General features: G+C 40.8%; 1 protein-coding gene across 2 annotated transcripts; it reads right to left on the bottom strand.

The window, feature by feature from the left end:
- Positions 1-1201: 1201 nt before the first annotated feature.
- Positions 1202-14811, bottom strand: LOC308102703 (N-acetyltransferase ESCO2-like). 2 transcript variants are annotated; one of them, XM_080452532.1, is made up of 18 exons: positions 14700-14811; positions 13512-13581; positions 13000-13157; positions 12327-12648; positions 11661-11988; positions 11314-11474; positions 10719-10830; positions 10509-10602; positions 9835-10030; positions 9252-9360; positions 8462-8549; positions 8222-8264; positions 7644-7791; positions 6854-6985; positions 6331-6420; positions 6034-6171; positions 4014-4198; positions 1202-3182 (listed from the first exon to the last, which is right to left on the bottom strand). In XM_080452532.1, exons 2-18 carry the CDS (start codon positions 13571-13573, stop codon positions 3050-3052), a joined length of 2499 nt encoding a protein of 832 aa, XP_080308658.1. In that variant the 5' UTR covers positions 13574-13581; positions 14700-14811; the 3' UTR covers positions 1202-3049. The 2 variants fall into 2 exon arrangements, with proteins under 2 accessions (XP_080308658.1, XP_080308659.1); XM_080452533.1 differs by having other exon boundaries at positions 9246-9360; positions 9835-10018.
- Between the last annotated feature and the right edge of the window lie 615 nt (positions 14812-15426).

Genomic DNA, 15426 nt, shown 5'->3' with positions numbered 1-15426 from the left:
CTACTTTTGCTGAACACTGTCGTATATAAAGTAAAAATAGGGCATTCATTTTATGAAAAAATGATCAAATATGGAGATAAAGGTGTCTGCCCAACAGCAACAATGTTCTATCCAAGCATATTGAGTTTCCACGTGCAGGAAATAGCCCTATAAATCAGGGTTGAGGCTTTATGAGTTAACTGTATCATGCCTCAGTTGTCTTTATATACCTGTGCTTGATCCTTAATTGTAGCCTTAATTATAGCATTTGATCAACTAGTTATTCTCAGTTGATCTCCTTGGCAAATCAAATGATGGGTGAATTGGATGCTTGCTTTTTCAGGAAAAAGGATGATCTGAAAAAACAACGCTTGAAGAACCTTTTACAATCAGATCTGTCGAATGACGGAAAGGAACCGACAGCAGTGTGATTTTCACTCTTAGTGCATGTTTGTGTATACACTTGTGACTTTCTTCATAATAGAATATTCACCATTATTATAAAAGCAGCTGTGATGTACACGTATTTTTTTAATACATTTTATTAAAGCACAATTTCCTCATGTTTGGGGTTTGTACTTTTTTATTCTTCAAGAACATATACACTTTCAGATCTCCCCCAACAGAACCAGGAAATTAACGTGGCACACAAACACAATACAAATATTAAGAAAATGCAATTGAACCAATAACTAAATTAAATACTGTGTTGTGTGAAATACCAAACAGTTACAGAATAAAAATAATAACTAACCACATGAACCCTCGCGTCACCATTTTGCACATTCAATGGAAATAGCACATCTACAAGCTCACATGTGTGACGCGTTGTGAGCTTGTAGATCAGCGAATTGGTGTAAAGGGAAAAAAGGAGGGGCCAAGTATAGACCCCAGTGGGACTCCTGTTAAGTATATAGGGTTTAAGGGCGCGCTCCCACCGCACTGTTATTTTACCTCTGGGGCAGAATCTGCCAATGCTTTGTCAAAGCAAATGCGTGGATTCTTGGAAAAAATCCGTAAGACCAGGAATCCACGCATTTGCATTGACAAAGCATTGGCAGATTCTGCACCAGAGGTAAAATAAAAGTGCGGTGGGAGCGCGCCCTAAAGGAGTAGTTCACCCAAACAATTACTTCTTTTCTATCAATTACCCACACCAAGAAGAATGGATTTATTTTTATTTTTGTCGCATTCCTAAGCCAATAATTTGATGACAGCCGGAAAGATGCTAATGTCTCCGGTCGGAGACTCAATTGCAGGTCTATGGAGTCTCCTACTGGAGACTCCGCCGATCATCAAAATATTGGCTTAGGAATGCGACAACTTCTTTTTAAATCGCCATGAATTCAAGGCTTCATGGGGTGTTTAATTGATATATAAAATAAGTACGTTTTTGGGTGAACTACTCCTTTAAGTGGTTAATAAATGTGACTGGAGAACTGGTTGTGCTGTGCTACACAGCCTTCAAGCCAGATGTATTCAAATAAATAAATGTCCCTTGGTCCCAGTTTGAACTGGTGTGTGCAGATGGCTATTGCCTGGATATTCCAAACCGGTCTTTCTAACCAGGACATGTTGCAATATTTCAACTATGAGACATGACTGGGAATCAAAAGGCAGAAATCAACCTGAAAACGAAATCAACCTGAAAACGAACAGATAAGGCAAATGCAACCCTATAATAATATAGCTGGCCACTTTAACGTGGGCTTCCAGGTTGCTATGGGCCTGGCTGACAGGTAAGACTGTGATTGGTTTCCTGATAACGAACAAGTGGTTTGTGTAACAACCTAGCTTAGAGGTGATTACTGTACTGTGCAGAGAGGTAAATGTTTTAGTGCCCATTTGTCTTCATAAAAAAAAAAAGAAAAAAAAGACTCGTGTCAAAGCAATATTAGTATTCTGCATTGTGTACCAAAACTTAAAATTCAAAAATCATGCTCTGGTATAGTCAAGAGTACCGTAAACACATCTGCATCTTTCACACTATTCCTGTCAGTCTCAGTGTTTAGTTCCTCCAGGAGTCATTATTCTGCCCATTCTTTTTTGTAGTTCAACAGCAAATATTTGTATGTAATGTTTCAAAAAATGGCAGCCATCTACCTTTTATTTAACTTACCTTTTATTTAACTTAATGTAACTGCTAATTGATGAAATGTTAGCTGGCAAAATCATTTTTGAATCAGATATAGTATTAGTAATTGTTTTACTAGAAAACACGCACAACAATTATTGGGCACTCAAAATCGAGTTAAATAATGTCAAGAGCATAAAATGGAAGTTTCAGATTGGAGTTTGGATGTTTGTTCCTCCATCTGACAATCCCTCCGAAACTCAAATCCCACTGGCTGTCAGTAAACCAATACTTTACAGACTTAACAATTTAAGGGTGAAGGATTCTCTCTCACACATGACAATAGCCTAAGCTCAGGTGGCATTTAAATAGCCAATGATGTGTAGGCTGCACACACCTCTTGTAAATCCCAACCAAAACCTTAGCTTCATTAACACATCTTAGAAAGTGCAGTAAATATGTACATTCAAATAAACATTTCACAACTGTGTCGGCACAATTCTAACCCTGTACACATAATGTAGTTTCTTTGCGTAATAAGAACGATCCAGCTGAGGTGCACTGAATCAGCCAACTTGCATATTATTGGAACATACAAAAAAGAAATGGCGACCTAAAAATGGGCATTAAGATGATAATAAGTCTGCTGGAAAAATGCTGTTTCATACAACATTATCACTCTGGTCCTAACTACTGCTCGTTTCCATTTGCAGTCACCTGGTGTTCCACGCCTAAATTAGTTCTCTGTTCGAGCGCTACAACAAAATCCAGCAGTATTTTGGGTCTCTTAATACAGGAACTGGGGAACCACTGAAATACAGGAATTGGGAAACCACAGCTATATCAAATTGGGCTGGTGGGTTAAATTCTGGGTCCCAAGTTAGCTGACTACCACCAACCTACAGTAGAACCACACATGACACCAAGGCTCTATATCCAACTCTAAAGCTCTCCGTCTCGGTCCGCCCTGAAACAGGACAAAACGGCCGGTTTCCTTCAGGCGACGAAGTTGTAGACGAGGAAGGTGGGCGTATTGCTGTACTTGGTGGCGAACAACTTGCCATCAGGGGTGGGGTCAGAGAAGGCGATCTCCTCCTTCGTCAGATGGCCGCCAAATATGAAGGTACTCCTGGGAAGAGTTAAAGATCATTATTACACCAGGGAGTCAGGGAACAGGTCTTTGGGACACTTCTGAAAGAGCCCAACTCAAATGAAATACCACTGATGTTACGAATATTTAGATTTTCTATAGTGGAGAAGGTCATAGGACCACACCACATATGCTTACACTTAAATATTTTAATTTCAAGATCATAAAGGTGCGCTTTGGAGCACAAATCTTCACGCCAGGAGGCACAGCCCAATATGTACAGTATATGAATATGTATGCTTAGCATACATGACAACATAGCAGCTATGTTTTTTCATTTCATGTGCAAACATGTAAATGACAAATAAAGTGAACCTTGTTGTTGTCACGCTTAATATATTGATGGTAATCAGACGAGGGATTTAATTGAACTCTACTGTGCAACATGCATCATAGGTGCCATGGTCCCCATGTGTGTCTGTGTACGGCTTGCGTATGCATGCACGTCAAAGACGCGGCGGTATCTGTATGTGTGGGGTGCACGCGTCACAGGTGCGCTGCGTGGAATAGACAGATGTAGCGATCCTTATGAACTTACTGCACCACAATAATGTCGGTGCAATTAATAGAATCGCTGGAAAATATAAATTTTTGCATGAAATGATTGTAAAACTATGACGCAACAGTTGTACAGCTTCAGCCGAAGAGAGGAATTAATCGGCATTAGATAGATCTCATATGCTGGATGGACAGCATGCGGGAAGGAGTCGTTTTGTGTTTGATTGGCACCTACAAACCTGCCAGAAAGCCTGTGGCAAACTAAACTCTTATAGCATGATGTTGTGAGGATAGTAAAACCTGCTATCGCACCTGACTGTGTCCAGCATGCGTGTGGCGATGTTCTGCCGCCGGGCCAGGCTGAACACCCAGATGCGGCTGATTCCACACAGGGCCTTCTCTGGGGTGCTAGAGCAGCACCAGGCCCTGTGGTGCTCCATGAAGTCTTCACGGTTCATGTCCCTGGCCTGCTCTGCCTGATCCAGCACACGGAACGCCTGGTGCAAGGAAGACAAAGAGATCCACCTGTTCAAAACCTACACATCATAGAGCCATACATATAGGTCCATGCACATGGTAACACCTTACCTTACAGTGGTATAAACCGATGTGCCTTTTAAATGTTTGGATGAATTTGTTGCAAATCTGGGTAATCTACAGTTGTGAGAAGGAATGGAAAACCCTAATCTATAACATGTCAGACAAATGGACATCTATTTAGTGTGGTTGCCCTGTTATAGTCCACTTTATTCTTCTTCTTCTTTCTAGATAAACTTTATTTTGCCGCGCTACTCCTCCCAGTTTTTTTTCCCCAATTTAGTGCTATATGTCAAAATGACCGGCTTCACCCGGAATCGTGTGCGTGTATTTTGCTGGATTGGTTACATAGTTTAATTGATATTGATTTATTAGTGCATTAAAAGTCCCCATCCACTTTAATGAGAAAATGAAAAAAACTCCCATTCAAGTATTTTTTTCTCAGAAACCGTAAGGGCTAGAGTTACAAGACTTGGAGGGGAGGTTCAGAATTTAGTGCGAAATTATTGCAAAAATAATTACACCATTCGGCCTCATGGTGGCACTATAACAGCCCACTTTACGTTTTGGCCTATAACTCTTGAACCGTAGGTCGTAGAATAAAAATCTTTTTCCCTAGATTCCTTGGGTCATGGCGCAACTCCCCATATAGGCCACGCCCATTTGTGTCAGGATAGATTTTCCGCCATTTTTAATTTTCTTCAAATCACTTTTGGCTCCTCCTCCCACATTTTGTCCAAATTTCACAAAAATCGGTACACATGATCTCTGGACCCATGCGATAAACAGCTCCAAGCGGAATTTTGATAGTCATTACCGTTCGTCCGTAAATGGCTTCCAAAGTCAGCGGAAGGGGCTTGTTTTACCAAAAAAGCCAAAACTCACGAACAAAACATCCAGTCAATCCCAAATTTGAATCACATGTCAAGGGTTGTTTAATCAACAATTCCCCAAAAGCATTTCCACTTTGATCCATAGGGGGCGCCACAAATGCTCAAAATCTAACCGTTTGATGCAAAAACCTTATTTTGGGGGGATCGGTCCTCTCAAAATGAAACGCAAGTGATCTCAGGAGTGAAGTCACTGACGTGACAATGTAATTGGCGCAGCCTCCGACGGTATTCCTCCCAGCGTATTCCTCGAGTCCCGGTGGCAGCGACCCGCGACGGCGCAACCACACTTTGCAATTGCCCTGGATTGCGACGCGTCTGGTTATTATTCATTATGCACATTAAAGTGTCAAGTCTCCAGGATGCCCGATTAATCAGCCTTCTCATTTCATGTCTCGACATTAACTCATTCTGTGCCACATGACGTCAAAGACGTCACGAGGCCTGACGCCCCGTGTGCCACATGACGTCAAAGACGTCATGAAAAAAAAAAAAAAAAAAGTTCAGAACCCAAGATATGATGATTTGAAGATTTGCTGCTCCATTCACTTCTTGTTTAACTTTTTACTGAAAAAGGCTGTATCTCGGCTCCTAAGCACTTTTTTTTTACAATTAATTTTGGTTGTGGCACTCGGAACCAAAATTCCATAAATTAGCATGGCACTGAAAGAGTTAAGGGTCAGCATCTCACCCCGGTGAGAGGGATTCAATATGCATCTCCTAGTCAATGAATGATCCGGTACATATAATCATTTTAAGAATTTTGTTGTCTGCAGGTGAAGTGGTACCAAAATGTTCTGTCATTGTAATACTTCAAATGACCAAGTAGTCTCACTGAATATATCACAAATATAAATTGCACTTTAGCCACACACACACACACACACACACACACACACACACACCTGTCGTATGTGTTCAGCGACGAGGCAACCAACCACCTTCTGTTCTGTGTTGATGAACAGATAGGTTGTGGCCTGTGTGACACTGCTTAGATTCTGGAAGCCCAGCTCATGGTCTGCCACGCGACGTACATCCTCCGCCTGCCACAAACAGATGGAAAGGCATGTAGAACCTTTACGGGTCAATCTTTACTTAGTTAAATTAACATTCTGTGCACAAGCAAGAGTGACACGTGTATGGAGGCACAAAGCTACACACACAAATGACAAAAAAGTGCACGTCCATAGCGAAAGCCCCACCTTTTTAACAGCGTATTTGGGATCGTCTGGTAGAACGAGGATGATTTTGCCATCCCAGAACTCGGCAACCACCCTCTCCTTCTTCCAGCCCTGCCAACACCACACAACAAAGAGAGAGAGACAGACAAGGAGGGAGGGAGAGCTATGGTGACAATTCAGTACAGGTAGAGGCCTTGTTCTAAAACGTTTACAGCTGAGACCCAAAACATAAATTTGTCGTCTCACTCGGACCAAAAAAAGGGGAAAAAGTTACTTACACTTAACTTTTTTCAGATTTTTGTTTAAAAGATCTTTTGAAATAATGACAAAGAAATCGTAGGAAATGCAAAACATACATATTTACTCACGACATATGTTTTTTATTTTTACACCCAAAAATTGTTGTTTGGGCAAAACTGGCGGTAGAGAGAGACCACGTGTTCCATGTTTGAACCACACACCAGAGACTTTAGTATGGGGTTCTCCACTTGATTAAAATACTGAAATGCTGAGAGACGGATGAGTTTGAAGGGAAAGAGCGTACCACAAACTTGAGGCTGTCCAGGAAGCGATTGTGGTACTGGTTGTGTTGGAAGCTGTCCTCTGGGCTGTCGGCACTGTACACCATCCCACAGGAGCTGCAGATGGACGCCCCAAACTGCTTCTGGCCCGCATCCTGATTTGCCAGAAGGGAGGGGTTCATCACACAAGGACGTAGAACATGATTAACATCATGTTACACAGTAGCTTGCCCCATCATGGGCAAGCTACTGTGTAGCCAGCTAAGCTACTACGGTAGTTACTCTTCATTAAAAGTGAATGAGCTACAGTACAAGCTCCTTTTCAAAATGCGTAGCGACAGTCCACTACATAATTCAGTAGCTTTTACAGTGTCATACGTTTTATTTAATCACTCAGTGACAGAACATGACCTCAGCCACATTACCAATCGCATCAGGTACAAAGTAGCTTCAATGTAGCTAGCTTCTTTTCCCCCTCTACATCAAATCTCTTTGCCCGAAAAATATCCAATCTACAAGCTGTAGAGTTCGCAGATCTTCTATGCTCGCTTATTAGGTCAGGGTTCAAGTGGTTAAAATGCATTTGATTAAGTAGAGCCTTTTATGTATTCTGCTATCTGAATGTATATTTCACAATGTAGTATTACTCCAGTGTGAGTCCTGTATGTTTATGTACCTAGTCTATAGTCTTGTATTTGTTATGGGTCTTGCCAAAAGGAATTAATTGTATGAATCTCATTTCATTCTACATTCAGGTCACAACGCACAGAGGTGTAAATTACCCCCACCCCCAAAGCCACTAATCGTTCATACAATGATTAGCTGGTCTTCATCCACTTTATCCTTCTTTTTGCGCGTGCTGCGCTCCTTTACGGCCACAGGGGAGGACTGAGGTATGGCCACCGGGCCAGATGGGGTGCTGCTGGACACTGGAGGCCGCAGAGTTGCTTTCCTCTGTGACCTAGAGAAGACAGGGAAAAAGTACAGTAGCACACAAATTGTTTAATGGGTGACTCATTAGCATGAAAGCTTCCTACAGTATCACCTATTACAGTACGTACGTAGTTAGAAACGTTCCACAATAGCTACCAGTTTTTCTAAAAACAATGAATTGAGAGACAAGCTAGAAAGGCAGCGTCATGTGACTAATGTACAGTTTGACGCAGAGTGTGCCTCCGGTACACATCAAGTCTCTTGCGCACATGGCACCAATCAAGTTAAAATCTAAGGAGACATAAAGAAAAAGTCCTTGCAAATATGAGAGAGCCTTGGTATACTTAAGGACCACAGCCAGCTGGACCATTTGCTGCATGTCACCCCCCAAAACCTTTGATATGATAACGGAAAAAGAACAAAGGAAATGTTCAGTTATTTTCAACATGTTCTCTCACCTCTTTGCAGCAGAGCCGAAGATGGGAAACACGGCTGTAGATTCTAAAGAAAGACATGTAGGACAAAGCTTTTAACCAATTTAAGGATGGTTTCAAAAGTTTTCAAATGATTAACTTTTCTTCCTACAAAAATAGCAATAACAGCCAGCTCACAACACAAAAATGTTTATAGGGCTGAAGTGGTTAATGGAGCAATCATAACTTATAGATACATATAATGACAGCCAGGCGTGTGTGTACCTTTGACAGGGCTGGAAGCGGCAGTGTTCAGGCTGATGTCATTCAGGTCAAAGGCAGGCTCAGAGCCTGCGTCTATCAGAGAGTCCTCCTACCACAGATAGGAAGCAAAACCAAAATATTACTAAATGGCGCAGTGATGCGTGTGGTGTGGTGCGTGTGAGAGAGAGAAAACAAGGTGAAAAAGTGAACAGGTAAAGATTCCCATCACCTAACTCAGGTAGACTCACAAGTAACTAAACTACGTTATTCTACATTTGAAGTAACTAAACTATTCAGAGAACAGGAAAACGATATTGAAAGAGTAGTTTCATTCCAGTTACTGTATGCTCTCGTGTTTTCTTATTCTTCCACTTCTTATACACTTTTACACTTAAAATTGTTTTCTCGAAGTGCACACATAGTTAGGTTTCTATTTTATTTTGTCAATGGTTGGTCATGTATGCCTGTTTCACAAACCTTTGTAGGCAGCTGGCACCTTAAGATAAACAAAAAAACATGACATTTGTAGGGTCTGTATTTACTTATTGGTTTGACAGATGGCAAAATGTCACCATGTGGTGGTATTGGCATGTCAAATTTTTAAGAGCTGAGCCCACACTAAAGCTCAAATCCTAGATTGGTCCCTGGCTTAGCCCCAATCCAGTGTCTGCTAAACATGATTTAGCTCCAACACAAAGACACACAAACCTCCACATTGAACTAGGTGCACTCCCAATACATACTGTACGCTCAATAAACATTACCAACAAACTGCTGACCTCAAAACACATGGACCCACGGAAACACACACCTGAGTGTTGATGACTGAGGCTGCAGACACAGGACTAGATGAGGATGACCTGCTTAGTATAATCTTTATCCATTTGGTCACCCCATACTTTTCGAACACCGTGGGTGAACTGAAAAGAGACAGAATTATTCCACAGTTCTCAGTTAAAACATACTAGATTAACAAGTCGGAATACATGGGTGATACAAAGTATCAAATTATGCCTATGATAGAGATATTTGAATATGAATAGAGATATCCACACATTTAGATTAGGTTTTATTGCATTCTTTCAACGGTGGAAAAATACAATTTCAAAATCCTCTCTTCTCTATCTCCACTGCCTTCAACTTGTGTTATTCACAGAGGTTTGATTGAATAAATTAAATAAAAACTCAGAGGTACATGAATGAATTGTGCAACTACGCGAAATTAAAGTCAACTAGAGTACCAATTTTTGGAGCTGCATTGATTAACACTGCTTTCCGATATAGTTTGCAGAACAAATATAATATCAAATACAATGTATATAATTTTATACACAAGGTTCCAATGAGCCAATAGTTCACCAATCTGGACATTACATCACTATTCTGTGAGGTACCTTAGTGCCTGTTGGGAGTCTGGCTGGCTGTCATCAACGTCTGGCTGGCTGTCATCAACGTCATTGTCCAGCCAGTCATGTGGGTCATACTTTTCTCTCTGCTTGGCTACTGTGGGTTCATCCTCTTCTCTATGGGTGACTGTCTTGGCAGCAGAGCCAAAGAGGAGATACACAGCAGGAGAATCTAAAGGAGAATCTAAAAGGAAAATACGTAGAATAAAGCTTTTAATGTTGCACTCATAACGTGTTCTTCTGATGAGATCAAATAAACCATTTAGACACGGAAAGCCTCGTTGTTATACCTTTCAATCCGGGAAAGCATCGGTGTAATTTTAGCGCTATATCTATCTATCTATGTTTTTCAGAAAACTTAGGACTCGGACAGAAACCTCTTATCTCCATATTCTAACTTTTTGTAAATGAATGCCCTACTTGATCATACTACAGTGTCGCACAAAAGTACCTAAAGTAGCAGATCTACAAGCTCGAAGCGCGGCGCGAAGCCGGTTTACACTAAAAAGAGACGATACTGTATATAGCAACATCATTCTTTATTTATAATTTTCTCCCCCCGAAAACTTAGGTTGGATTTAGAAGGCGTTTTTAGAATCGGCTTCAGGTATAATGGGATAAACTATGAGACTCATCGTCAGACTGTCGTGGCGTGCATGTACCTTTGACTGGGCTGGGAGTGGCAGTGTTCAGGCTGCTGAAACTTGGGTCAAAGGAAGCCTCGGAGCCTACGTCTATCAGACTGTCATCCTGGAGCTACAGATAGGACGCAAAACCAAAATATTACTAACATGAGCAGTGATATCAATAGTACATTAATGATCGATAATCTTTAGGACGATGTAGCCGCAAACAAGTTAAAGCACACACACCTGAGTGTTGATGGCTGAGGCTGTGGACGCAGGACTAGATGAGGATGACCTGCTTAGTATAATCTTGATCTGCTTGGTCACCCCATACTTTTCTGACAACACCTTGGGTGAACTGAAAAAAGATTATTCCACAGTTCTCAGTTAAAATACACTAGATAAGTCAAAATACACAAAGTACGTTTAAAGTAGGGCTTGGCAATCAAAGTAAATATCCATATATGATAGATAATGGGATATACATTGTATATACACACACACGGAAAATCTAATAATTCTTCAAAATCCTCTTCTCGATCTCTGTCTCACTGCCTACCTATAACCTGTTACCTGTGTTTTTCAGAAGTCTGATTTGAATAGCAATTAATAAACACATGGAGGTACATTACTGAATTGTGTACCTATCGATAAGCAAAGTTAAAGTCAACATGAGAGTAGAGAGATACTGAATAACAATGTTTGGGGCTTCAACAAATAACACTGCTTTTAGTATAGTTTATATCATTAACTCAATATATTAAATACAATGTTTATAATTGTATACACAAGGTTGCAATGATCCAATAGTTCAGAAATCCTATCATATTCTGTGAAGTACCTTAGTGTCTGTTGGGAGTCTGGCTGGCTGTGGTCAACGTCATCGTCCAGCCAGTCATGTGGGTCATACTTGTCTCTCTGCTCGGCTCTGGTTTCAGTCTCATCTTTCTGGATGGACTGGACACCACCCTGGGTTATTACAATTGCCGTTTCCATGGTTAGCTGTGTTAAACATTAATCATCAAATCGATCACAATTCATATTCTCATGACATACTGTAGCTCATTGGCCATGATTGCAATTCAATTTAACCTGCTTAATGATTACAATAACCTGTTGAGAAACAGTAAATGACAAGCACCGAGCTCCACGGCAGAAACGACAAGCACAAAAGAGTTTATTCCTCACCGACTGAGCCTTTTCCTGCTGTGGTTTCAAAGAGTCAGCCTGGGTCGGCAGAGGTGAGGCCGTCTGCTGTGGCTTCTCTCGGAAGGCCTCCAACGGAGCTGCCTTTTTCTTCTCCTTGGCCACAGGTGGCTTGGAATAAGACTTGGGGGTAGATTTCCTCGTTTTCTTGTACATGGACGAAGCCTTCTTGCCTGTACTAAAGAAGGCGGCTCCCACAAATATTTTAGGCCTGGGTTTGAGGACGCTGAAATGGATGACATTTCCCTTCTTGGGCTCTGTTAGCTTGACAGTGGTGGTGGTGATAGCTGGCACCGTTTTAGCAGTGTTTCTGTTGAATTCAGATTATAATTTTTTTGACACAGAATCAGATTAATGGTTAGATTAGTAGTATTATCATTACCTTAAAAAAATGAATTAAATGAAACGCAAATTAGATAAAAAACAACTAGACAATTGAAACAAAAGCAGTGTATTGCATAAAAAGAAGAACCTAGGAATATGCATCTATGAATATATGCTAGCAACTCTTCACCTAGCAAGTGTTCCACGTCTCAAACTGAAATTTTGAAAATAACTGCAGTTAGAGCTCAGAAACTACAGTTGGACTTTACCTGACTGCAAAGGAACAAAATAAACTTTAATTTATGAAAGCTTTTATTAACAAACCTGCAGTTACTCAACGTGATCTTCCTGGGAGGCACAGAGAAGTCCTTCACCCTCATCTTCAAGCCACCAACAGTAGTAGTGGAAAACCTATTCTTTGTCTTTTGGCTTACACTAGCCTTCTTGCTGCCATTCTTCTCAGCCGGCAGAGACGAGCTTGAAGTGGCCTGGGAGACAGGAGGAGGGGAAGGTTTGGACTCCTTCAGTGCCTTCCGCTCCAGCGGAGTGAGGTACATCATGGCCTTCCGTTGGCTGTAGAAGGAGCCTGTCACCACAATCGGCTCAAAGGGGGACGATGTTTTACAGGGGGTCCTGGCTGGGGATCCTGGAGGAAAGAGGAATGTGTAAGATATTTCTCAAATCCGGTCTATCATCACACTACATGTTATGCAATGTCCATGTACACTGTTCTTTGTATAATATGTAAACAAAATCATTTTGCACTCTGTATTCACATTCCAACCACACAAAAAATCATCATCACCACCATGTACAGTTACTAAGGTCAGGTGTAATTAGTAGGCGTGAGCATTTGGCACAACTAATCAGTATAGGTCAGGTAAAGGTCTGTAATAAAATACCAGGAACGACAAATATAATAATCAGCACACGAGCAGGAAAAAAAGTTCATGATTAATGTTTAGACAAATAAACTTTTTCCACATTAACACCATACCAGCCAGTCTGTGTGGAGATCTCTGGGGTGAAGGACAGTTCTCCTTCTCCAGCCCCGTTTTCTTCCTGGCGGGAGATTGCTGATGAGGTGGTGGCTCCCAGGGGGACCGCCTCTTCAGTGGGGAGCCCTCCTCCATCACTCCCCGCTTGGCGGGATGACTGAGGCAGGTTAAAGTGGACAGAAACTTTATTTAGACTGACCACTGCAGTGGTTCACAAACTTTTTTAATTTGAAGGATAACTAACATAACTCTGAGAGTAACAGACCTCTAAGGGTCCAATAGGAACCCCATCAGGGAACCCTGAGGGTCCCTGTACCTCACTTTGAGAACCGCTGGACCAAATTGTTAACTACTGTACATGTCAAATATCTGAAAACATGATTGATTTCTTGTCATCATTACATGTCAACTCTCAGAGTAGTCTGAAGCCAATTGTGTCTGATCTGTTATGGATTGTCCAAAGTGAAGAAAGAGACATAAAACATCTTATGCGCTGGTATTTATAATTCACCTGTTAGAGTCGGGAGAGGGCAGTGTCCTCTTCCTGTTGGTATGGGTGGTCATCATCTTCATGAATACACCTAAACAGCAAAATATGGACACCTTTACATATGTGGGGGGGGGGGCGGGTTGCCCAGAGATGGTTCGCAGTACTACAGCAGATAAGCTTAAAGGGGAAATCCACCCATTTTCAATATTTAACTATGTCATTAATATAGCATAAAGGAGTTGTGTGGAAATAAGAAAAAATTAAAAAAAAAATTAACATTGCAAAAAAATTTAACATTGCAAAAAAATTAACATTGCAAATTACACCATGATGAGTCATCACGGTGTAATTTGCAATGTTAATTTTTTTGCAATGTTAAATTTTTTTGCAATGTTAATTTTTTTTTTAATTTTTTCTTATTTCCACACAACTCCTTTATGCTATATTAATGACATAGTTAAATATTGAAAATGGGTGGATTTCCGTAAAAGTATCAATATACTGCAATGTAGACATACTCTGTTACAAGTAAAAGTCCGGATTTCAAAATTAAAAGAGTAAAAGTTCAAAAGTATTGGTATAAAAATGTACTTAAAGTACCAAAAGTAGAAAGTACTCATTATGCAGAATGTCCCATTTCACAAGTTTTCAGATGTATAAAATGTGTAAAATAATCTTGATCTGTGAGCTTGCAGATCGGCTATTTCCAAATGGCCCGAAGTAACTAGCAAATAAAGTTTTCAAATATTAGTGGAGTAACAGTACAATATTTGCCTGGCTCTGATGTTGTGGAGTAGTAAAAGTACTGAAAATGGGGAATACTCCAGTAAAGTAGAAAATACCTCAATTTTACTTAAGTACAGTACTTGAGTAAATGTACTTAGTTACTTTACACCACTGGCAGTAGCCTGTCTGCTGCAGATCATTTGCTACATCCGTTAGCTTAGCTAACACTCTGGTCCAGAACTATTAGTTCAAATAAAAAATTCAAGTTAAGTTTCTTTGATCAGTTCGAGTTTTGTTTAACCAAAACAACCTAAATGAAATGACAACTCGACACTGTGCCGCCGTCCCGTGACCGTGTCCCACATCCACTACTTTGCGTTGCACAACAACCTAAACAACTACTACTAGAAAACATGCAGCAAATAATCTATAACAACAATAACAGATCACAGTCTGTTAATGAAAGCAAATCGATCGATCTACCGAATAGGATCCAGTTGTCAGAAGTAAAAGCGTTTAGTATAGATTCTTGGCGGGTCTTCTCTCTCTCGGCTCTGCAACCAAACTACACGACAATGTTTTCAAATACCGCGCGCGGCTACCCGGAGTGCCCGCAACTCAACTTATATTATTAATCCCATAGCCCGGAGAGATGGTCGCGCTGTTATTGGCTTGTTGGTTGGCGGGGCAACTGCTTATCTCCGACACTCCAAATGGGAAAATATAAATACAAAGTTTAACCTTAGACTGAGTTTAAGGGGAATCTTGAAAAAATATGTTTTTGAAACTTTTAAATACACAAATGTGTTAATGTGGGTCCCTGACAGGCTGGCACAACATATTTTACATATTACATATTACTTTGGGGGTCCTTGATATGAAAAAGTTTGAGAACCACTGATATAAACAACATTTAGGAAAGAAGCCCAAATAAGCAACTACACTTTAGAAACAAGCCCAAAAAACGCAACCCGCAACTACCAATAGAAGCGAAAAACAAGCCCAAAAGTCGCTTATAATAAGCAGAATTGCCAACAGTGGTCCGCAGGGCAGCCAGCCTGTGTAGACTAGATTCCTCCAGGCTATGGGATGGAAATAAAACTGTTTTGACATGCGCGGAACTAAGCATCAATAACTTCCTAGGTCACTTCAGATCTACAAGCTCACAGCCTCGTCGTGGTGAAGTCATGTGAAGTGACGAGTTGTGAGC

The sequence above is a fragment of the Gymnoscopelus braueri genome (assembly GCF_963280865.1).
Source record: "Gymnoscopelus braueri genome assembly, chromosome: 16".
Classification (NCBI taxonomy): domain Eukaryota; kingdom Metazoa; phylum Chordata; class Actinopteri; order Myctophiformes; family Myctophidae; genus Gymnoscopelus; species Gymnoscopelus braueri.
This window is presented reverse-complemented; position numbering and strand designations above follow the sequence as displayed.